Raw genomic sequence first — 24,444 nt, 5'->3', positions numbered from 1 at the left:
TGTAAGAAATGTTAGTTCTGAAATTGATTTTATTTTCTTTATTTTCTTTTTTTTTTCCCAAATGAAATGGTATTTTATACTTGAGATATAGTTAGTGTTTGAAGACTTTGACTGTATCAAAATTAATGCAAACACTGATGTTATACAAATAATTTGATTTGTGATTTAGGACTGTGAAGCAAGGATACCTGTAATTTATATCTCTTTTTTTCTTTTCTTTTCTTTTTTTGTATTTCAGGGTAGTACAATTATAGAAATACAAGCAAATATGGCATCTAGGAAGGTCTTCTATGTCTATGCATCAGTTTTAAACATGCTTTTAGATTTGAAAATCTAGTAGAGAGATGTGTTTGCTACATTAAAAAAATTAAAAATTTAAATATTTGTATTAATAATTTTGGTCTATACAGGTCATTAAATTCTCTCATGTGCATGTAAGATGTATTTAAAAAAGATTGCTCCTTTGAATCTATGATATGCTCATAAGTAACATTACTAAAATATGTTTATATATAGTTAGTTAGTTAGTTAGTGTTAGAAGAGTTTGATCAAACACCATGACATGAAAAAAAGTTGAGTTAATAAACCAAAAATGATTATATAGTCTAAATAAGAAATTTGTTTTTGGAGGTTTTCATGTTTCATATGTAAATAATATATATTATTTATTTTAAAATTTAATTATAATACCTTCAAAATAATGATTTTTTATGAAGTAATTTTTGTAGCATCATTATTTTTGTTGTTTTTTAAAACTTAAGAATAAAAATGTATATGTGTTTATTTTAAGATTTTGAAGATTTAGAGATCAAAATATTATCCAATCAAATCGTTTTCATACTATTAATTCTACATTATATCTGTTCATATAGGATTATAATGTCATAAAGGTGAGAAATTCAAATACATACTGTATGTACAGTAAAAATATATATACTACCATTATTTGTAAACACATATTATGTGCTCATAAACATTCTTGGTGACACTAGGAAGTAAATAGAAATACATTGTGATACTAAAACACTAATCAAAACTTTCAGTATATAGCATAATAACAAGCACATAGAATGTTGTTCTTTATTTGCAATGCATGAATATCTACAAATTGTGAATTTATTTAATTAAGAACAGTGGATTCAAAGGCCAAAACATCAAAAGAAATTTTTGCAAACATTTCTGGCACTTTGATTGAAATAATTTTTTTTTCTATATTTGAACATTTTTATATAGGCTTTTATTTTATTTTTTCATTAAATATTACCTTATGAATAGAATTTTATAAGCTTATATATATATATATATATTGAGAATTACTACACGTATTAATATATATATATATATATATATATATATTGACCCTTGATTTAGATGTAAATTTTAGAAGTCTACAAGATTCAGAAAATAAAACAAAAATATAGAAGGCTTTATGTTTTGTCTTAAACTAGACTTGCATGCATTGATCACATTGCAAGTTCTATTTTCAGAAAATGTCATTCATTCTCTTATGTGGATAATTGTAAACCAACATATTCATTGTTTGAATTTGTACCGTTTTTTGAAAAAAATATCTCTGGTAGCATCCTAATTTTTCTTTAAAAGCTTAATTTTGTTGATATTTTTGTATATTTTTAAAAAAGATAATATATATATTGTTTATTTTGAATTAAAGAATCTAGGCTTACTTTGAATCTTTCATAATGGTACACAAGACATATTATTGGCATCTTGTGTATGATTGGTACATCTTCAAGCCTCTATATATTGTCCAAGGCTAGAATGCATTATGTTAAGGGGTGGACCCTATTTCCAAGCAATTTTGGATTTTTCATATTTATTTTTTCTTTTTTTATTAAAGCTTCTACTAAATGAGAAAATGAATTACAAAAAGAGTTGAAGGTTTGATCCAATTTATTTTCAACTAATTTTAATATTAAATATATTGAGGTTAAGTATCTACATCAGAACCAAATATCCAAGAGACAAGAGTAAAAACAAATACAGTAAACAAAAGAATCCTACATGCATTCTATTATAATGTAGGACCCACAATTATTAAAGAGGCATGCTTTATTTCTATTACAGGATGAATTTGGCTCCAGCTCCAGATGATTATATTAAAAAAAGTGTTTTCTAATAAGATTGTATAAACTTGAAATACAAAAACACTTCTTCTATACACCCAACAATATTAGCAATGTCGCTAATGTAAAAGTTATAAGCATTGCTTAAAAATTAATTAAGATAAGCATCCATAAATAAATACTTAATGACTTTTGCTATTCTAGAAACAATTCCCAAGAAGTGTGATGTCTACTTTAGAAAGGTAAATTAAATTTATGAATTTTTTTTAAACAATCAATCTTGTGTTGTGAACCAAAATCATTTTGATCTTGTCCAAATATAATCTAATTACAAGGACACAAATGCAATATTCAAATGCATACAATAATTAAATTTTTTATGTAAAATAAATTAATAATTAAATATAGTGCACCAAACTAATCACAATGCTACATTGGATGAGAAAAACTTAAACCACTTCAGTGTTTCACTTATTTATTTACTTTTGTCTTCTTAAGAGTTGAGACCACAGCGTAGTGTTTGTCACCTACTCCTATAATCAATTCAATGAAACACACACTACAACTCACACAAATTTGAACATCCTCAAAAGCTGATGTTCGAAAGCTTCGACAACCAGCTGCAGCCCCCACTCTACACTAGCTTTGCACACATTACGAACTAACCCATATTGTGTTTTTTAGAGCAGTGTGCTTCGTATAGGAATGTGTGGTAATACTGTCCATGGATACTCAAATCATGGTTGAGAAACTAACAAGGAGCTGCAGCGAGGAGCGTGTGAAGGTTGAAGATCCTGCTTCCAAACTCATGGTTTTGTGTCGGCATTCTCACCCTCATACTGTGGTTGCAGTTGTGGCTGCAATATACCCAACTGGGCGATGAGAATGTTCAACACCGATTCTGCTGCACGCTGCCGACTTAGTCTGGCCTGTGAAATAATCAACTTTCCCACAGTTGAATAACCAGCGTGGTTTTTGTTTTTTAAAGACAGATAGGCAAGATGGTACAGTGCTCGGAATGTCATTTCTGAGCGCTATCAATTGTTGCCTTTGTAGTGGAGCACATCGCAACTGGTTTTCGACACTGCAGGATGGTGCGAATAGCCCAGCTGAGAGAGAGGGATTGTTTACCTTATGCCGTTGAAGGCCTTTAATTACGCAACCTGCTGTGTTGTTAACCTGCATGGCATAAATCTTTTCTGAGGAGACGTGGCCTCGGTGTAAACACCGCCGTTGCAAGGAGGGACTTCTTTACTGATAAACTATTTTAACACAAAAGTAAGCATAAAAAACTTTCAAGCATCTGAGAAGGGTACAGTATCCCTCTCATCTGGAACAATCGGTACCCTAGCTGGGGTGTTCTGGCAGATTAGTGGCATCGTGCGGTGATTAGTGGCTCGGAACCGGCCTCAGACCTGCAATGAGGTCGCTGGCTGCGTCTGTGACCCGAAAATGACTAATTCCACCATTAAAAAGAACCCAAAACAGGGACAGTTTGACTACGAACCGATAATACGCACACCAAATACAGCCGCAATTTAACTGAGGTGATAGGAGAGGAGGATGTAGTCTGAGAATACAAGGTACTGTAACAGCACACAAATAGAGCTGACGCATACGCAATGGAGACCAACTGCAGAATTTTCGTGAGTGAAAGTTTGACATTTATACAACGTATGGAGGTAAAAGTAATTGAAATTTTTGCACACAAAGCTCTCCACTAAGGATCTCTGCAATGTAAACCAAGGATGCTCCTGGATTCCAGCTACAAACCAAACCAAGTTGTTGATTTGCATGACATGCTAGAATTGTTCTTTGGGCACTCGCATGAAGTGCGAAGAGTAAGCCCAAGAACGCTGATAAAAGAAATACAGAAAGAAAGAAAAAAATAAAAAGATAAAAATAAAAATAAAAATAAAAAGTTGTTGCGATGCTACCATGTATGTACATGTGTAAAGCTAAAGCAACAAACAAAAATGGACTGTGTTCAGCGTCAAACACAGTCGACTCTTCCCCACTGGGACATGATTGCTTCAGAGCAAAAATGTCGAGTGATAAGGGGTCAGGGACATGATCAAAGACCTACACCCTCGTTTACATGTCAATTGAAATTCTACAACCCTAAAATTGCTGAACCCTGCAATTCTACAAGCTTGCGACTTATTATTACACTGTTATTTATGTGGTTAAAAAGTCCCAGATTTTTGCTCGAATTGATGGTTTCTCTCCCTCGTCATCTGGCTCGTCTTCTGGATCGTCTTCTCTCGTATCCTCATTCTCATCGTCATCCTCAACTTCTCCCACATCCTCCTCGACCTCTGCCTCACTCTTCTCCTCGACCACTGCTTCACTTTCTGCCTCACTTTCCTCCTCGACCTCTGCCTCACTTGCCTCTTCACCCTCTGCCTCGCTTTCCTCCTCGGAAAGAAGCTCCCCATTTTCTGGAACCGCAACACCATTGTCACCGTTCTCCGCAGCTTCCCCATCCTCATCAACCTCGTCATTACCTTCCATGGCATCGACGTCTTCTACTTCATCATCACAGGAATCGTCTAGTGTAACCCCCACATCAACCTCCCCAGCCTGCATAGGTGAATCCCCTGCGGTTTCCTCCCCTGATTCAGGCAACTCCACTGACCTGGACAGGTGAACTGCTTCTGCAGTAGGGACAACTTCTTCTGCTTCTATCTCTGCCATATCTAGTTCTTCTACATTTAGATCAAAAACTGCTAGTTCTTTAACGGTTTCAGTAACTATTGTAGTGGTCTCTGTCACTACTTGAGTTTCAGTGACGTGATCAACTCTAACAGTGGTTGTCTCCCCTGAGTGAGGAGACTCTGCTACTGCATCACCTTCTTCTTGTGCTTCCAATGTCTCTCCCACTGCCGGTGCTTCGTGCATGGCCTCAGTTTCCTGTCACAGAAAATTGATATAAGCATCAGTGCAGAAATTCTGATTACGTAATCCAAACAGGAGATTTACAAACGAAATAAAATAAAAACTCCAATCATAAATATTTGTCAAAGCCCGTTGAAATCACTTCATGACGAAAAAAAATCACCGTAAATGGTCTAATCCACTCACTTGAACGGGCTGTGATATAACTTCAGGTAAGTCATCGACAGCTGCAGCTGTTGGCTGACTGGTTGCAGAAGCTGCCTTCTTGCTTGTACGGTCATGATGCCGGGGGGAAACATTCTCAGAGGCAGCCGTCATGTTTACACTGCAGCATAGAACGAACAGTTGAGTGGACATCCAAAACCAAAGCCCGAAACTAATGTGCTTCATGGGAAAGGAACCAGCTCATCTAGAATGACAATAATCACAAGTCTTCAAGGGTAGATAAAACTTCGTGAAAGAGAAGACCTAAGTGATGGAAAAGGTTCAACAAAAAAACTGAAAGCCACACTTACATGGTAGATGGCCTGAAATTATAGCGCTTAGTGGCGGGAGTTGATACACGAGAGTGTGGGGTGTGAAGAGAGTCCTCATTAGTCTCGATCTCGACCATGATATCTTTGATCCTCTTCTTCCGCTGCGTGCCACCATGAGCATCCGCCTCCAGCGGATTAGCATCATCATCGTCCACGTTTCCTCTGGCTCTCTTTTTTTGCCGAGTCTCAGCACTTTCAGCAGGGGTAGTAGTGAATGCATCAGCATTCGATCGATTTCGGTTACTCTCAGAGGTCTCTTCCACTCCTATCCCTAAAATAGCATTAGCCTCTTCAACAACTCTTTGGATAGACCGCGTTCTTCTGAACCTAGGGCCATCGTCTATATTGCCCTCGACCTGGCCCAGCTGGGACTGGTTGAAACTTGAGCTCGGAGCATTTGGGTCCTGCTTTACCTGCTCTTCTTCCGCTTCTTCTTCAACCGGTTCTTGGCCTGTCAGAAGCTTGGTGGGGGAAGAGAACAACAGAGAAGCCCTGCTTGCACACCGCTGAAGCCATGCCAGTCTGCTTGGAGTCCTAGCAATCATCCTTCGAGAAGATATATGCGAGCTTGAGGGTTTGTGCGTCCCAGGTGCAGGGCGACCTCCAACTGCCCGTTGAGTGTCAGTGCGGACTAGAAGACCCTGGGGATGGGGAGATACAACCTCTTCCTCCATGCGCATGGGTTGTTCTGGCACGCGCATACTCATGGATCCCTCAGAACCCTTCATCTGCTCCCGCAGCTTTTGAAGCCGCTCAGCCTCACGCATCGTGTTTTGGCGCTCAAGATGCAGACTCTCGCGTTGTTCACGTAGCTTCTCACCCTGCAACTGCAACTGTTCGATATCCTTCTTAATTTCACTCCATTCCTTCTCAGCGTCTACTCGTTGTTTCAAAAGTTCCTGGCGCTCTTTCTCAAGCTTGGCGCGTTCTGCCCGCAACTGCTCTAATTCTCCAATGACAGAGCCACGGTTCTTTCTTAGGTCTTCCTTCTCCTGCTCTACTTCAGCTCTCAATTGGGCCTCCCGCTCCTCGAATTGTTTCTCGAAAGCATCGCGTTCAAGTTCGAGACGGCGGTCGAGGTCCTCTCGTTGAAGTTCAAGGTTGCGATTTAGTGCTTGGCGCTCAACATCGAGCTGTGTGTAGAGCTGGTTCCGCTCAGTCTCCAAGCGTGACTCCCATGACTCCCGTTCCTTCTGCAGCTCCTCGGTCATTCTTCGAGATTGTTCCTGGACTTGTCGTCTTGTTTCTTTCAGCCGCTCTTCTTCGTCCTGCATCCATTCGGCCATCCTCTTGGATTCTTCTTCAAACCTCTCTCGCTCCTTTCTCGTAGCCTCTCGCTTCTCATCTAGGAGCTCCCACTCACGCTCAAACCGATCTTTCTGTAGTTTCAGCTCCAGGGCCTCTTCGTCCACAAACTGTTTCCTTGCTCTGATCTCGTCGATCTCTTGCTTCAACTGAACCTGAATCCTAACCAGCTCTCCCCTCTCCTGCTCTAGAGCCTTCAACTTCTCTTGCTCGTCTTCAATCTTACGCCTCTCAAGATCAATTGCAGCATGTGCGCGTTCACTTTCCTCTGCCAGCTGCTGTCGCTCGACCTCGAGCTCCCGCCTGATCCGGCTGCGCTCTTCATCAACCTGCTCTCTTTCAGCTTGAATCGCCCTGCGCGATTCCTCCCGGAGCTCTGCAACTCGTTCCTGGTCGGTTTCAATCTCCTTGCGCAGGGCATCACGTTCAAACTCAACTTCTGCCTTCAGCTTTTCACGTAGTGCTTCCAGCTCATTGTGGAGGTTCACACGCATGCGCTCTAGTTCTGCGCTTTGCTTTTCCCGTTCTGCTTTCAACTCTTCGCGGAGACGCTCCTTCTCAAACTCCAGCTGTTCCTTCTTGTATTCTACATCCTTTTGAACAATCAGCCTCTGTTGCTCCCATTCCTCACGCTCCTCTTCCCAGTCTTTCCGAACCTTCTCCCTCTCTTCCTCAATCTCCTGCCGCTCAAGCTCACATTCTCGCCGGAGATGCTCTCGCTCCTCTTCAATCAGTTGCTTTTGGAGTTCCAGCTTCAGTTTGTTTTCTTCCATCTCCTCCTTGGATTTGCGAATCTCCTCCTTCAGCTCAGCAATGCGTTCATGTTCGTTCTCGTACTTCTTTTCCTCAACACGAATGCCCTGTTCCAAGTTGCTCACCTCTTCTAAACGTCGATTCAATACATCCTCGCGGTCCACGATTTCCTGGACTCGCAGCTTCAGTTCTTCCTCCCTTGCTGTAATTGCTGTCTCCAGGTGTCGCGACCTTGCCTCCCGGGCTTCAGCAGCCAATTTCAACGTCTCAACCTCCTCTTTCTCGGCTGCAAGAGTTTTGCGGACTGAGCGCAGCTCTTCCTCTGCTGCAAGCAATTCTGCTTTCTTTGAATCCACATCTGAAGTGTGAATCTTGAGAAGCGCTTCCATTTCCGACTGAACAAAACCAAAACATAGCATAAGTCATTCTTCTGAAAAAAATGATTTGCATTGTCACCAGACAAAGTGACACCCCGCCAATAGCATTCTACACCCAAGGTCACATCTTCTAACCAATAACTTCACAGCTTCTCGCTAAGATGATAAGAGTTGAGAAAATATAACACGTCCTGAATGACTAGAAGTTAAAAAGCTTACAAGCTCCATTTTCTGCTCCTCTAAAGTCGTCTCTTGGAATTTCAAAGCAGATTCGTAATCATCCAACCGTGCCCTCTCTTGCTCAACATACTCCTTTGTCTCCTTCACTTGAAGCTCGCGGTTCTCAAACTCCTGAACAGAAATAAGTGTAAAATCACCAACATTGTTTAAAAAGGTACTTGACCCTTTAAATATTCACGTCAAACAACCCAATAACAGCATTCATTTATCCTCCAATACTTACAATCTTCACAGCAGAATTACGAAGAGAATAATGACACTGATTAAGAGAGTAGTAGGGCAAAAACAAATGTCGCGTGTATAAGCATACCCGAGTTTGTTCTGCAATCCTCTCCTCGGCGAGAAGCAAGTCCTGCTCCTTAGTCAATATCTTCAATTCTCGCTCGCTTAGAGTCTGCACTTGCCAGCCCTAACGTCAACAAGAACTTCCCAATACAGATGATGAAGATATTGAAATCATCTGACACCTCAAATTACAGAAATCTTGATAGACTTCACAAAAGGAAGGAATACTGAACAAGGGCAATGTTCAAAAACAACGTTGGACAGACCAAAGCTACAACTCAAGAACAAACACTAATAACAAAAAAGTAGTAGTAATGAGATAGTCGTGGAAAGCATACCCTTTCTCTCTCAGAAAGAGAGATAACACGAGCATTAAGGTCAGCGTCTGTTTGCTTGATAAGAGCACGTTCGTTTTCAATGTACGAACGTGTCTCTGCCAGCTCTCGGCTGGTTTGCTTCAACGCCTCGTCTCGCTGCTTCAAAGAATTTTCGCGCTCATTGAGAAGCCGTTCACCTTCCTGCAATCTCGCCCGCCCCTCCTCGAGTCGTTTTTCCCACTCCTTCAAGCTAGCTTCTTCCGACGCCACTTGCTCCTTCCGGGCGTCCACACTGACTTGACCAAAATGAAAATACAGCGCTGTCAACAATTCACGTACATATACAGTACCAGATAATACAGGTTCAACTAGACAACAATACCCCGGCAAGTAGCAACATGAGGAGGATAATTGGGATGAGAGGATGAAAGAAAGCGACGTACTCTGCCATTAGACTGTGGCGCTCACGACGCAGAGCAACCTCTCGGGCTTCCACTTCCTGAAGCCGAAGCTCAGACTCCTGAAGCTTACGATTTGCATCAGCACGCAAAACCTGCACTTGTGCTAATTTCAGGTCAGCCTGGACAGACCTCTCCTCGATACTAGCCACCAACTCTCGAGCTTGAGCGAGCTGTTTATCTGCTGCTTGCCGGACTTCAGACTCATCAGTCTGGAATTCTTTCAGCGCCTTCTCCAACTGTATTCAGCGAAAAAAGCAACTTTTAATGCCATTACATATTGGATCACAGCAAGCACGAAGTTCCCTGTTCGAGGCAATTTGATTATTCATTTTATAAGTTAATAAAACAGAAAAAGGAAAAATACTTTTTTCAAAAATCTTACGAAGTGGAGGAGGGGAAGAAGAAGAGAGAGAGCCTAAGAAAGGTATCGTCGAAAAAGCCAAACAAAGCCAATTAAAAGACTAGAATATGTTTGCAGGTGATGTTCCACTTCAAGTACAGCAGGTGCTTACATCAGCAACACACTGTTTCTCAGTTTCCAGGGCCTTCTTTGCGGCTTCCTCACGTCTCATGACTTCAGATAATTCCAACAAATGCGCAGCTTTCTCGCGCTGGAGTGTTTCTTGTGCATCTGCTACTGCAGCCTTGAGGTCATCGGCTTGAGAGGTCCATGTCTTACGCTGAAGCAGTAACAAACCCATGTTGTACTGGTAATCGTACAGCTGCAGAGAGAATGATAAACATGTAACTAGAGAGGAAATTACAAGCAAAAGGGACGAATTTAAATCTAGCAAGCAGAATCCAAAAGCCAGCTCTCTAAATTGCTAAGCAACTTTTGAGACCCTTTGACCGAAACTCTATCCAACTACAGCTATGTGTCACTGCAGCACACTTCAAAAATGCCAAGGAGTGGTAAAGACTGACCAAAGCAGGACAAGGAGAAGTCCTTGGTTTGGAACAAGACTATTAACTGTACAGGACATCACTAATATATTACGGACTTCTAATTTATTTCCAAACGGCCAAACAACGATCTCTCTCCTCATATTTTATTCCATAAAATTGGGTCTTTTCAGGCATTTGACGACTTTAATACTTGGCCAATTAGCTATAAAGTTATCAAAACTTCGATGTGTAAATTCTGAAAACTAGATCCTGGTATTTTCACTGAAGATTGTGAAAGGAAGAGAAACTAAGGGTAGCGCGTAAAATAAATCTACCGGGAATGTTCGCAATCGACAAGACTACAGAGAATGCATCTGCTATTGTGTACAATTAACAAACTTGTTAAGCATGAGCTCAGGAGAATAACGAGAAAAGTCTGGAACTAGAGATCAACGTTCTCCTAAGCTAACGAGACAGTCTACCCTCAAACCCACTGGACGGAACAACGAAATACTGCACTAAAAATCACTAGCCTTTGCCCTCAGTGCACTACACCACAGATTTTCCTTTATTATTGCACTGAACAAGCGAGATAAATAAAGAATAAATAAATAAATAAATAAATAAAAAACGCTCATACTTGACTACAAACTAAGGGAAACTCTTTGCATTTGTAAAAGAGAGAATGTTGTAACAAGTACTTGGACAGCAACAGTTACTTCACCGTGCCTTAAACGAGCTCAAATCCCCCCAGAACTGCACTGACAAGTTTTACCTCGGCTTCCAAGGCAGCAATACGAGCGTGTAACGCAGCGCGGTCCTTCCGTTCCAGAGAAGGCATGTCCAAAGCGCCTTCATTCTGGAACCTTTTCCACACTTCAGTCTCTGGCACAGCATCAGCCACTCCGATCATGTCCGGTGAGCCCATCAAAGGATCCATAAGAGCCATCGCTTCCTCACCCATGGCAGCTAAGGTTGTCGTAGTGGTAGTCAAGGCACCTATAGTGGAGTTAGTTATTGGCGGAGTTTTCCCTTTCTCTCGTGCCAATGAACGCGTAGGTGTCACTCTTTGCTGCGGAGACCCCCGTCTCCCCTGCGGTGTGTACATTGGTGACAACCCCGACATTTGTACCTCCTCTCAGACCGATGTACTTTTACCAACTCTTCTGCCTCCACCTTTCGCCACCTTAGATAACGGGGAGACCGCTCCTTGAGATACTGGCAGAACCACCGGGTGGGTTGAACATTGGATACTGATACTGCGATTTTAATAACTCCCACGAGACGCTACCAAAAAAATTCCAACTATCTTGTGTGCAGTGGTCCAGTTCCTAATATCTAATGGACAGTTAAAATGTACACCTGCAGCAGCCAAAAAACCAAAAACGAGTTAAAAACACGCAACGAAGCCAGTTAACAAAATAATACTAGTCCCAGCACTCAGAGTCGCGCTTCTGTACGCCGACAAAGGCACGTACTCGGACGGGGAGTGCAGAGCCATTGTTGAGCATGGCAAAAACTCCTGGGGCACATCTATACTCTCAAAACTCAAAACTCCAATTCTACAGTAGAACTGCAAAACTAGAGGAAATTTCAGAAGAAGGTTGCTTGTGCCATCAGCCTCTCTAAAAACCAGGAATAGGCCTCTTGAGAGATATTCAACAAGACGATACCCAGTCAAGCCTGCGCTAGCCAACTCTTGAAGCATGCCGCTACTGAAGCCTGATGAAAGTATCATGAGCTCCAAAAAAAAATGCTGTTCACCGTTGGTAATCACTTAACCCAAACAAACCCGCGTCACGAGACAAGATGCAAGAACTCGCCATAACCACAATCTCGGCTTCAACCAAGAAGCACAACCCAAAATGCCAACGAGGCGTTCTGACTCCGCTCTGAACGCCTACTCAACAGACCTAAGAGTCTCGAACGCGAGAACTCCGAAACCCAGAACCCTAAAGCTCGGTTATTTTCCCACCTCTACTAACTTTCAACACGTACTCCACATCAACGACACGATACACCACACCCATAACACCCCGCTCATCACCGCAACACAACCAACGTCACCAAACACAGGTCCCAAAAATTGTCTTTTCGGTGATTTATTTGACACCCAGGGACGAAAACTGCGGGGAGGCGGGGAGAAGCAAATATTTAGCGATGAAATCCGCACCCAAAAATCAGAGCAACCAACCTTGTAGAGGGATCTTCCCTGACGAAGGCCACAACGGGCCCCAAAAACTCAAACCTCCACGAAAACTCACACAACGACTGTGACCTCGAAAGCGTCAAGGTGAGGATCCGTGCAAAGAGGTGCGGGAGAGAGGTTGTGGATCTTGTAGGGAGCGAGAGAAGGAAGAGAGAGCAGCCAGATCGCTTGGCTGCAGAATCGAGAGCGAAGCACGGGCGACGCAGGTGACGAGTTGCCGGCGTCCTGCTCGCGAGCGATGCCAGGCACTCGCGTGCAACTCGCGGGCCGGGCCGGGCGACGAGTGGGCTGACAGAGGGGCAGACCCGGCCCAGGGAGATCTCGGGACTCTATACAGCTTTGCTTCAGTGTAGTAGTGGGTTCCGGACTTAGAAAAGCTGAGTGAGAAGCGGTGCCAGTATGAAACTCAGGGTCACTTCATTCACCTTGTTAAAGGCTCTTTGTCACCCTGCTTTCTACGTCAACATCAGTGGACCATTGAAACATCCGACTTCATAACTTCATTGCATCATAGTACCTTATTCAATGCTTCCTTAAATTCCTTCAACCGACCATATATTTGGCTAATGCTTCCTCCAAGCAAGCAAGCAAGCCAACAAACGAACAAACCATGGTTCAATAATCTAGTAGTCTTTGCACACGTGTACTTCTTTATCGTGGATACCAAAATATAAGTATCGTCTTTCACCAATTTTGAAATCAGTAATATTTTAGATTCCAAAAATGCTTAGAATGTTTCAATAAAAATAACAATTATGACAAACTTTTTATTGGACAACCTGCCAAAATGTGTAGATATATATTTTATTTATTTACTTATTTAAAACAGTGTACAATGAGACAAAGAAAACCATTGGTTCAGTTTTGTAAATTGGATGATAAATCACTGGTTTAGTATTCAATACTAATTTGGTTCTCCAGAAACATTCAAATACTTGAAACAATATTAATGTGTCTACTTCATGTGAAAGTTAGGAAAATAATGTTATTAGACTATATCTTTGACTAAATCTAGGCTAACAAATGCCTAAACTCAACCGAACTTCTTGGGCACAAAACTTATAAATTTTGAACTGAAATGGAAATGTATAAATTTCTTAAATGAATGATAAATATACAATTGCAATTGTAGAAATGTATTATGTGTGTGCCAAAACATAAAATGTATTATACATCACAGTCAAACAAACTACCATGATACTTTTAAAATTTAAGTTAGAATAACAATGTGCACTCTAGAGAATTATGTCAAAATAGCCATTGAAACTACATTCAAGGGAATTGGATACCTATTTTGAAATTGATAAGTTAGCCTTAGATACCAATTGTAGACCTCTTTCTGTATGATTTGGTCTGATTTAGAGATACTCAAGGTGATTGGGATGCCAAAAATAAATAAATAAACGAACAAAAAATAAAAAGGAAGCAATTGTCTTGAGTGAGATACAGGAATGAAGAAATCAAATAAAAAAAATAAAAATAGAAATACATGTTTTGATGGAAAAAGTTCAGAATTGGCAGCTCAAAAAACATTCTCGAAACTGTTAGAGCATTCTAACTAAATTACAACTATTGTTACAATGTGAAGCAACATTCCAAATTCATCCATTTCCTCCTTTATCACCTAATCTGGACGAAAAAAAAAAAAAAAAAAAAAAAAAAACTTTTGCGGTTCATATTGCACTGCAGCGCTGGCATTGGTGCATCATTGACACTCCCTTCCAGAAACAGAGTGACTCAACAAATAAAAAAGCCACACTATAAACTTCATTGCATGGTTACCGAATTTGGATGGAGAGCTGAGCACCCAAATGATTGGAGACTGCGCAAGCAAGCAAGCAAGCACGAAATGTTTGATGTGCGCTTGGTTTTGAGAGGAAAAGGAATTGCATTGGGATTCTTGAATTTAATCCCAACAAGCTGCACAAACGTCGGAGGAGCAGCCGCTATTCGAGGGAGATTGGCAACGCAGGCCCGGGTCCAATGCTCGAGCGAAGGCACAGCTATGACCTCCACGCTCGCGCAACACAACCCAGTCAAACTGGCTCTGCCCTAAACCCAGCACAGAAGTGCCCTTCTTCGGAACTCTTCCCCTGCCCAATATAGGAAATTTTCCTCCCGGGAAAGCCTGCCCCCTGCCCGGGTGGCAGGGTCAACAACCCGCCCGGCCCGGGCCGGCCGCTAGCTACTCTCCGTTCTGGCGACGATTGCGTCTACCGCGCCAGTCAGAAACCGATCACTTATCGGGCCCACCATTCCTCGTTCTGGATCTTTCGTCCCATGGACGCAATCTGACTATTGTTGTTAATGGAAACGACGAACGATATTATCATTTGAACGAAGTTTGTCGATACGTATATTCTTCTTCGGGGGAATATTTTCCGGGCTTGGGACGGAAAAAAAACGCGGAGATAGATACCCCATGACTGAGTTTGTTTCTGATCATTTCTGTTAGAGATAACTGGTTGGGCCCGAGATCCAAAGCTGGGTGCCATAGTTCCAGCCACACTGCCCGTGGTCCCGACTTAGGGCACACGCCACGTCGGATTGTCAGATGGGCTTACTTTTGGGCGAGATGATTGGTCGGAGCTATTTTGTGGTTCATCCAACTCTCTTAACGCCAAAAAGGAGCTGCGATGTGTATGTCCGGCTAAACAAAGTTTGTGTTTTAGGCGGGTATCAAAAGCTATCAATGTATGCATTTGGTGTGGCCTTTTGAATTGGATTAGTAGCACGTTGTTTAACTCGAAGTTTAAACATTAAAATTGTGCCCATAATGTTGAATAAGGTTTTTTTTTTGTGTAGGTACCGCATGGTGGAAAATAAAAGTATTTTTCAAATTATCTTGAATGGAAGAGTCTATTTTCCATTTCATATCTCTAAATATTTGATCCACGACGATCTGGTATGGTTCTATTTTATACTATTTAATGTAGATAAATAAATGAAAGTGTTGAAGAGAATCCAGTATGTACAATGTTGACTTGAGATCACAGAATTGCATGGAATATAACATCCTTTTTAATTTCTATTTTTTAAATTATTTTTATCGAGAGTTCCCAACACATCAGAAACCGGGAACTCACTCACCGCCCGAGCGTTCCCACTTTCCGAACAGAATATCCCTCGTTTACACCTCCACAATAGCGGGTTTCCTTGCCACCCTGCCCCGTTCCCGCCCCGTGATTCCTCGTCGTGCCGGATGGACGCAGTTGTCGTGGGGCACGTCTCACTCTTCTCGGTGGAACAGCTGGATGTGACTCATCCAAAACCCGGGCAACCCTCCCCAACCCTATCCGGAAGCAGAGCGGGTATATACAGTATGGCGGGTGACGGGTCCCAGCTTTTTCCAGCGCGGACCCGGTCAATGAGGGAACGTAGAGTTCGCTCACATTCCCCCTGCTGATTTCGCCATGGACCTAACCCCGAAGCCCCAAGTTCCGAAGCCTTCATGCCTTTCCTGTCCTTTTACAGTTAAGTCAGTTGAGTTTGGCTGTGTGGCTATGGTTTCCTCATGCAGCTTCTGACAATGTGTGGCTGGCTGCGCTGGCGAGTTTCATATTTAAGACCCAGTTTCAGTTAAGACCAGTACTTTGTGTTTGTTTTAACCAGTAAGTTTATCTAAACAAAACCGTAGATGCTGTTTCTTTCTATTCACCTCTTTTTTTTTCTTTTTTTTTTTTTTTGTCTTGGAGCATAGTTTCAAAAATAAAATCCACGGCGGACGGAGACTTCCTCCATGTACAGAACTCATCCCATGTGCGAAATCAACGACATCTGAGATGAAATGGATTTTGCAGACTTTGTCTAGCCCGAGGAAATTTTCTTCAAAACAAGCGCTAACCCTATTTTCAAATTTAGTTCTCTTGACTTGGAATCGGGTCAAAGATATTGTTATTAATAATCTCAAGACTGGAATCCAAGTTTTTGGGTCAATCTTCGTTTGAAGGGAGATTGAGGAGACTCGTGGTTTATCATTTGAGAAAACTGTGGTGATATTGCCAGCAGTCAAGTTGTGTCGAGAGGAGAAGCTCTCCTTTGCTGTGGTCCGAATTGCAAGGCACAGGAATGCTTGTACATGCTTGGGTTTCGAGGCTGTTTATCACATATGGGCGGAGGCGTAGAGAGAAGTTAACCATTCCAGCTCAGAGGTGGTGTTTTTTTAGTCGTTGATGTCAAGATGCAAACCCATGGACCCACAGTTTTGAACAGAATCGTGAACCACAAAGACAGCCTGGCTTCTGAAAGCTGAAACGAGTTCCCGCCACGAACGAACTACGGATGGCGATCTCTTGGTGGTGTCATGCACCGAGCGAGGAGCCAATAGGGTCCGGATTCTAGCTGTCAAAAAACTTGGCTCGGCTCCGCATCATGCCCAAATTTATAGCGAAGCTGAAGATTATTCGCTGGCATCTTGTTCAGTCTGGTCCTCTTGTTGCTGATGGTGCATATTTAGTGTTCTGAGTGAGATCCCTCACAGTGGTTGGTGGTCCCAAATTCTCTGTTCACTATGGTTCATCTGGGGAATGCCCAGGAATTGAAAGGGTCGACTCTTTTCGACTGGAGCAATCGATTTGAAGATTAGGGTGTAAGGTTGATGTGTCTCTTGAAGAGACTGTTGTGTGTGATTGCGAGCAGAGGGAAATGGCCGAGGTGGCGTTGATTTGTAATTTCTTTCTGCAGATGTGACGAGTAGTTGGAAGAGTTGTACCTCGATCGATGCGACCTGGAAGCAGCAATGAGTCAATCGGAGCAACGAGGGAAATATGCACCTCCTAGGCAGTGGACCTAAACCACACTGTAGAATTTATTACAACACTATAGCTTTCACAATTTTCTGGGATGTAGTTGATAAATAAGCTGCAGTATGATCTAATTACTATTTACCCAAATGGACAGCCATGGAGAATCGATCTTATTCTTCAAGTCTAATCTCTTAACTTCGATCACATAATAGTGTCAAAAATAATGGCAGCTCTAAATAACACCTTCGGTCGTTCTCATAGTCTCGTCGAGCTGATGACGATTCCGTGCATGCAATAACTGTTTGAGCAGCTTGGTTACAAGTCTCTAAGACATCTTTTGCCAGACCAGTCTTCCTCTGACGGAGGTTTGCTTGGTTCATACAATTTGTAAGTTGACAAACACAGAACAAACCTCCATTTCCTCAGGTCAGTTGATACTACACATCACAAACCACAACACTAAAAAAATACGAGCATGCTGACATAACAGGGTTCGGATTCCTTGCGTGGTAGCAGCGAGCGTACTAAGGTGGTGATGCTTGGGGGTAAAGATTTATACATGAATCACACTTCTAAGAAGTCGGACCACCCCGTAACCACATGAAAGCTCCAAACCTACAGATGGCCATGCCCAAGACGTGCACCGAGAGTGATTCATTCATCTGAACACCACAACAGTAGGTCATCAGTCAGAATTCAAACCTGGGCCGTCTGTGCTTCTTCACTGGAGGATGACGTAGTGGGGTTCCTCACTGGTCAAATTTGAGAACCTGTTCCTGCCTATGCTAAATCGACATTCGAGCCGTGGACAGGGAAATCATCGATTTTGTTTACACTATATTATAAGTGAAACATCACGCTCTTTGCAAGATGGAATAGTAAATCCTTTCCACTTTTCTTTAAAAGGTTTATATGCTTCTGTTTTTTGGTCTCTAGTCATTGCTACTGGAAGCACTTACAATCGACAATTTCATGATCCAAGCGATTCGAGATAAAATAGATGTCGTTCGAATTGTGAAGCTGTGAAATCATGAAATTCTTTAGTGCAACCCAGCAGGTATTAGTTGTGGAACAATTTGTGTTCTTCCTGTCTCATATAAATCAACTGCTGCACCATTGAATGACGTCTAAAATCTAAATTGGCTCGATGTTAAGGATGTCAAGGGATTTCTTTCCATGTTGGGAAATCGGTGGAAGAACGGTGAAAATGGAATGAACTGTGACCTTAAAAGGACGTCACTGAAATTTTGAGTAATGACTGCTGTGGCTACAATTCCAGCCAATTTCAGCACTGATAACCCACTGTTTGTTGTAGGAAATGTTGCACCGCATGGCTCAGGAAATATCTTGAAAGGGGCTCATAGTTGAAATTTTGCCCCAGTTGTCATTGATCTTACAACAAAAATGTGCCATATGGACAGAAGTCGTGAGGTAAATGTCAAGATGAAATCCACTTTAAATGCTTCAACGGGAGGATCTCGACTGCTAGCTTTTCGTCGCAGCAGAGAGATATGTTACAAATCCTTAGCCATTTTCAAAACTTTGAACCTACTTTAATCCCCCCGTGCAGAGAATGCAGCTAAACAGCTATGGACAGGAATAGTCGAAAGAACGACGTCTAATTGCCACTGACGTATGGATCCTCTAATATCATCAAGTGTATGATGGCATATCCGAAGTAAAGTGGTGACTGAGCATAATGCCATAGCATGTGCAAACTAAAGGTCGTTGAATAAAGGCTGCACTGAACCTACTTCGAAATTTAGACACATAAATCTCATCGCGGTAATATAGTCTTCGTGGATTCAACCGCTAACGCGCAAAGTGCAAACCAGTTCTAAATTACATAATGTGGTCCCAAATTCAGCATTACTCATAAACAAATTACCGTGAAAACAACACTACAAATCCACTGCATAATTCTTGAAATTCTGAGTTCACATGCATTGCTTTCACCTTCTGTTGGAAGGAGTAGAACTTAATGTGCGTCCCAAAAACAGAGAGCATGGTTCATGCTAAGAAACAGTTGTGAATATAGTCAAATCACTTGCCAATGCTCAGATTCAAAGAACATCATGCGAATACATGTAGCAGTCGAATTATCACATGCGACATCTATTTTCGACATGTTCTAGTGAAGTGGAGCTCGACAAATTTGATGATAAAATGAAAAGATAAGCTAAAAGCCTAGCTAATTTCTTCCCCATAAACAACTAATAGAGTCTAAAAAATATATTCTGTGTATATTCTTTCAATCCGACTCAAAGTAGCCCTATTCTTCCACCTCCACTCCCAACCAAAAGAAACAAATAATCGTTCAAAAACAGAAGCACGAATGAAAAATATGATAACAAGAGGCAGGGAAAGATGGAACTAAAATTTCTCATAACAACAAGCTTACGCTTCGTCTTCCAATTTCTTGACATAAGCCTTAAGTGTAAACACAAGATCCCTAGCAGGTGCTTGCAATGTGCTCACAAGTCCGGCTGCAGGAGCTTGAATGGTGCCAAGCAACTTCGAATACAGCTCAGCCCTTGTGGGCATAGATTCTAAAGCCTTAAATTCTTCAGGACTGTAAAACTTGCCTTCGAAGACTGCACCTGTGTAGTCGTTTTCCAGTTTCAGTTCCTTCTGCAAGTCGCGGTAGGGCTTGAGCGCTCCGGGAATTTCCTCCGTGTGCACGAATAGCCAGGCGTTCATACCCTTAAGAGCAGGTTTCAAAGCTTCCCATTCGGTACCCTCAATTGCCTTGCCTGTACACCCATCATTCCATCAAATCATTCTTCTCTTAAACTTTGTTCCCGTACATGCTAAACATGAGATTACAAAATGCGACATCCTAACTCAAATGTGCGGATAAGAAAATCTCACCAATCAGCTTATTCTTGGCAACCATGAGAGTGGTTTCCTGCGGCAACGACTTCCGCAACTGCTGCATCTGCTTCACCGTCAACCCGGTGAATTTGATTCCGGCAACCAACTGGCATCCCTCGAGCTGTTGCTTCGCCGCCTCCACAGTCTCCTCCTTCTTCTTCCTGCTGATGGCCATCCTCACCACTCCAGCCTTCCCAGGGGGAGCCTGGCTAGATTGCCCGCCGGCCACATTGCTCTTCAATCTCCCTTGTGACCCCCAGAATTCCGAGCTAACACCACAAGAAGCGATGGCCTGCTGTGTAGCCATGGCTGAGACAATTTCTGGTGCACCCACAACACTGGGTTATGAACTCGAGGATGAGAGGTAAGGTGAGGCCTCGTGAAGGAGGAAGGGGTAGGGCACACACAAGGCTTTGAGCCTCCGGTATGGATAACGTTCCAAGGGAAATGATATCCGGATGAATCCGGATGTGAACAAAGGTTATCAAACTCGTCGTCAGACACCCTCCCCCCGCCCTTTACGATATCGCAGCTTCGGAAGATTGGTGAAATTCCGTATAGACTTGTGGTTCATGAACATACTCCCCCACTGTAAAAGTTCCAGTTGCATGCAATAGAATACAAGGAAATGGTCATGTTGAACCGTAGACGTCTCTCGTGAAGTTTTGTGTGTTTTGCTTATTTTTGTTATCTGAAGTACAGATGTGGATTGAATGTATGTCCAGCAAAATATTCCAACGGTGATAGGACTCGCAGGCTAAAAGCCTTGGAGGGTGCAGTGCAGGTAACTGGGCAGGTTCAGTGACTGCCACTCCGCTCCTCCTTTGTTTATGTAGGTCCTGAATTGTTCGTTTGTGGGTTTCATACATGCGATCGTGTAAAAAGAGCACACAAACTACACATAAAGAGCACTGACACTCCTTTGTTGATGCCTTGTAAATCCTCCAAAGAAACTAATAGATTAAAGACTCAAATGGGCATACGACAATAGTTTGAAAACCACTAATTAGGAAAATTATAATTCTCCATCCATAGCACATGCCATGGTTCCAGTCAAAGAATTCGACATACAAATGGCTCCTCTTGGTACTTGCTTATGATCAAGGATGCCTTGAATATCTAGGAATACAGCAATTGCAGGGCCCTCGCCACTCATGCATCTTCCAGTGGAGATATTGAAGGAGAGAGATATAGACACACAAACTCCTAGATTTAGTACTTGGGAAAAAAGTTTTCTCCTGTTTCCTTGCCATAATAACTATTCACCTTCAGCTTTCAGCACGGGATTAATGAGTGGTTTCCACTGTGCCAACCATACAATCGCCCACCTGAAGAAGTTACCAAACCACAGTAAATATAAGATGCTCTTGTTATGGAGCACCACATCTCGGTTCAAACGACCTAATTCTCAAAGAGCCTCAACTGTGAAAATGTTCTGTCATAACTTAAATTTGCAAACTTGAAGTCTTCCAATCTTCGAAATTTTACAAGTAGAATACTGTAGTTCATTGCTACTAAGTGCCTTAACAAGTGAAGATGGCACTACTGACCTAACCACTTAATTAGTACTTATGTCTGAAAGTAAAACGTGAAGGACAAGAATCCTGTGATGAAATAGAACTTTCCGGTCAAGTAAGACCAGTCACCAATACATGTATGTAAATTTGCGAACAATTCCGTAATTGAATCGAACTGAATCGAAAAGAAAGAAGTACAGACTTACATAAGCCAGCAGCATATGACCGCCGTATTCACGAGTACTACGTTGAGCCTATAACACATCAAGTAGTCATCAGTAGCGCTCCACGCACAGCTTAGATTCAAGCGGTTCTTCCCACTTAAGCTCATTCCCGTGAATTTCACGTAATGTCCAATAAACCTAAAATGGAACTCCATCGATACGACTAAAGACACAGAAGGATCCCCATATTAAGTGACTACAGAGGAACACGACACATCAAAATGAGCTTTTGGTCGAATGTCGAACAAAATAAACTAATCGGTTACAGAAATTGGAAGCCCTCTTACAAATGAATCAAAAAAAATTAAGAGGAGCAGGACATGTAATTTATCATACACGATCTACACTCGGATTAAGCATCAAAGCTATCCTCACATGGTTTGGAGCCCAACAATAACTACTCCACCAAGCTCCAATCCTTCAACCTAACTCGCGAAGACAACAATCTCCGAGCCAAACTAGCCAAAAGCCATCCACCCTAACGACATCAAGCTAAATATCTCTCTGCAAGTACAACCCACATGATCAAATTCCATGTGATTCTAGAAAGCCTCAGATCTCCTATTCCTTGAGACAACCAACAGAAACCTCGCAGCAAAAAGAAGCCCAATTAGAAGAAAAGAACTTACAGATTGGTGCTAGAACCCTTGTTGTAACAGACCTTGACGCATAGCGATCCCACCAACGCCGTGAGCAAGAAGTACAAGGAAATGAGGAAGAACCCCATGGTGAAGAGCGGAATTTCGACAGCTCACGACCACAATTGAGTTGTGAATGGAGTGAGCAGAAATCGATAGAAGCTGCAATTGACGAGCTAAGGAAGGGGAATTGTGGGGTAGATCCAGCGGAGAGCTGGATGTTGGAGAGGTGACGACGACGACGAGCAGAGTTGTGTCGAAATTGCGCTCAGCTGGCTTTGGCGAGACCCCTGACACACGGAGACGCGTGTGCCTGCCTGTTACCTAGTTTTGATGAAGTTGATATCCCCGGGGTATCCCTAATCCTCCGCCCACTTATCACTATCCATACCCTCCCTCATTGGCGGGTGTGTTCGTTGCCCCCCCCCCCCCCCCCCCCACGTAATCAGAATGCTGTGAGTTTTGTAATTTGTTGTGAGGCTGCTCATTATGTTTATTGAATATTGTTTCTATTCTTGGAAAAAGTGTTTTTAAATTGGAAGGATTTAATTAAAAGACACACACATATATATAAATATATATCTACACTTGTGAAAACTTGTGCCATTGGTCACAAAAAAAACATTGTAAACTATGTGTTGTAAAGTAACCTTTTGTTTGAAACTTCATATGACTTGAAATTCTATGTTCCATGTTGTGAAGCACCACACCTAGTGAACTTGCAGTACTACTCTTGGCAATTTGTAGCAACAGCATATAAATTTTGATCTTTGATTGATCAAAAGTTGAGTTATTGCTTCACTTTTGATCCACTTTTTTTCTTATTGTCCTCTACCATATCATAGATTCTAAAGTTAGCTTAGCATTGGAGCATGGGAGTCATTCTACTCTATTCCCATATTTAACTAAAATATGTTTAAAGCCCTCAATTGTTTGTCAACATTTGTAAATGATGAAAAGAATTGCAAAGATACAAAATTGAAGGATCAATGAAGAATCTATGTCATAATATGTGACAATAAGGTAGGTTGATTTAATATTCTCATATATATATATATATATATATATATATAAAGCACACAAATACAAAGCTTATTTATATATTATTGTTGAAATATTTCAAATCTCAATCAAATATGATTGCATAATCAACTCGGATACATCATCATCTTCACAATTAACAATGTGGAATTCATCAGTAAATTCATAAAGAACAATAAATAATTAATTAGTCAAAAGATTATCTTTAATTGCCATGTAAAGATAAAACACACTTATTAAAAAATTACAACTTTTTTCAATAAATTAGTATCTATTCCTAATGCTTTTAAGACCAAGCTATGACATGTTTTGTAGAATTTAATATTAATATCTACAATTTCATTGCATCATCATATTTGGCACTTGTATAAAATGATATTTAAGGTAGGTTTTAAAATGAGATTTATATCAAGTGTTTGAGCTAATACCAATAGATATAATACAAAATTTTAATATACATAAATGAATATATATATATATATATATATATAATATTGATTTATATAAGAATAATTTATCAAAATTTGTTATAATTTCTAATTTCTAATTAATAAGTAATAATAATAATTTAATACATAATAATATAATTTGTAATATCAAAAGTGAAGATAACTTCAATAATAAAAATATAATACATTGAGAATATATGAACACCTAGTTTAGAAATATTTTAGATATAAGCTGATTTTTATAAATGCTTCTTAATTTTGGTTGTAATTAAGATTTAAAGTGAAGTTAATAATTCATGTTGTATAATTGAAATAATTTAATAAGAATAAAATATTATAATAGTAGATAAATAGTCAAAACAATCTAAAAATATTATTAGAAAAAATAGTAGATGTTTTTGGAGGATTCATTTCCAAAATCTTTAGAAATAAATAAATGTATTCATATATATATATATCTATATATATATATATAAATTACAAAAATGAAATTCATAAATTTATTTTATAGAATATAAAAATTAAAATCATTTTGGAAACTTAAATTTTGTCAAAAAAATAATTGTAAAATAAATAAATAGAATATTTTTATTGAATAGTAATTTA

At 40.9% G+C, this 24,444-nt stretch overlaps 3 protein-coding genes across 3 annotated transcripts; all 3 read right to left on the bottom strand.

Moving 5' to 3' along the window:
• Nucleotides 1-3,725: 3,725 nt before the first annotated feature.
• LOC112288406 (uncharacterized) lies at nt 3,726-12,479 on the bottom strand. The gene is made up of 10 exons (XM_024532538.3): nt 12,336-12,479; nt 10,917-11,503; nt 9,769-9,978; nt 9,239-9,492; nt 8,817-9,087; nt 8,504-8,587; nt 8,173-8,304; nt 5,498-7,971; nt 5,169-5,307; nt 3,726-4,997 (listed from the first exon to the last, which is right to left on the bottom strand). Exons 2-10 carry the CDS (start codon nt 11,265-11,267, stop codon nt 4,263-4,265), a joined length of 4,650 nt encoding a protein of 1,549 aa, XP_024388306.1. The 5' UTR covers nt 11,268-11,503; nt 12,336-12,479; the 3' UTR covers nt 3,726-4,262.
• Nucleotides 12,480-19,128: 6,649 nt separating this feature from the next.
• On the bottom strand, nt 19,129-20,341 carry LOC112286105 (large ribosomal subunit protein uL10c). The gene is made up of 2 exons (XM_024527691.3): nt 19,967-20,341; nt 19,129-19,848 (listed from the first exon to the last, which is right to left on the bottom strand). Exons 1-2 carry the CDS (start codon nt 20,274-20,276, stop codon nt 19,493-19,495), a joined length of 666 nt encoding a protein of 221 aa, XP_024383459.1. The 5' UTR covers nt 20,277-20,341; the 3' UTR covers nt 19,129-19,492.
• Nucleotides 20,342-20,960: 619 nt separating this feature from the next.
• On the bottom strand, nt 20,961-22,589 carry LOC112286109 (V-type proton ATPase subunit e1). The gene is made up of 3 exons (XM_024527705.3): nt 22,340-22,589; nt 21,693-21,740; nt 20,961-21,297 (listed from the first exon to the last, which is right to left on the bottom strand). Exons 1-3 carry the CDS (start codon nt 22,435-22,437, stop codon nt 21,228-21,230), a joined length of 216 nt encoding a protein of 71 aa, XP_024383473.1. The 5' UTR covers nt 22,438-22,589; the 3' UTR covers nt 20,961-21,227.
• Between the last annotated feature and the right edge of the window lie 1,855 nt (nt 22,590-24,444).

Source organism: Physcomitrium patens, chromosome 1 (genome assembly GCF_059467195.1).
Source record: "Physcomitrium patens ecotype Gransden chromosome 1, ASM5946719v1, whole genome shotgun sequence".
NCBI classification, from domain to species: Eukaryota; Viridiplantae; Streptophyta; class Bryopsida; order Funariales; family Funariaceae; genus Physcomitrium; species Physcomitrium patens.
Note: the sequence above shows the minus strand (reverse complement) of the source record. Positions and strands in the feature narration are given on the sequence as shown.

Coding starts and splice junctions, on each gene's coding strand:
- LOC112286109 (XM_024527705.3), bottom strand. CDS start 22,437: ATGGGGTTCTTCCTCATTTCCTTGTACTTCTTGCTCACGGCGTTGGTG. Junction 21,741..22,339: donor AAGGGTTCTAGCACCAATCT/GTAAGTTCTTTT, acceptor GATGTGTTATAG/GCTCAACGTAGTACTCGTGA. Junction 21,298..21,692: donor GTCATATGCTGCTGGCTTAT/GTAAGTCTGTAC, acceptor TAACTTCTTCAG/GTGGGCGATTGTATGGTTGG.
- LOC112288406 (XM_024532538.3), bottom strand. CDS start 11,267: ATGTCGGGGTTGTCACCAATGTACACACCGCAGGGGAGACGGGGGTCT. Junction 8,305..8,503: donor GGATTGCAGAACAAACTCGG/GTATGCTTATAC, acceptor ATTTCTGTTCAG/GAGTTTGAGAACCGCGAGCT. Junction 7,972..8,172: donor AGGAGCAGAAAATGGAGCTT/GTAAGCTTTTTA, acceptor GGTTTTGTTCAG/TCGGAAATGGAAGCGCTTCT.
- LOC112286105 (XM_024527691.3), bottom strand. CDS start 20,276: ATGGCTACACAGCAGGCCATCGCTTCTTGTGGTGTTAGCTCGGAATTC. Junction 19,849..19,966: donor TGCCAAGAATAAGCTGATTG/GTGAGATTTTCT, acceptor ATGGGTGTACAG/GCAAGGCAATTGAGGGTACC.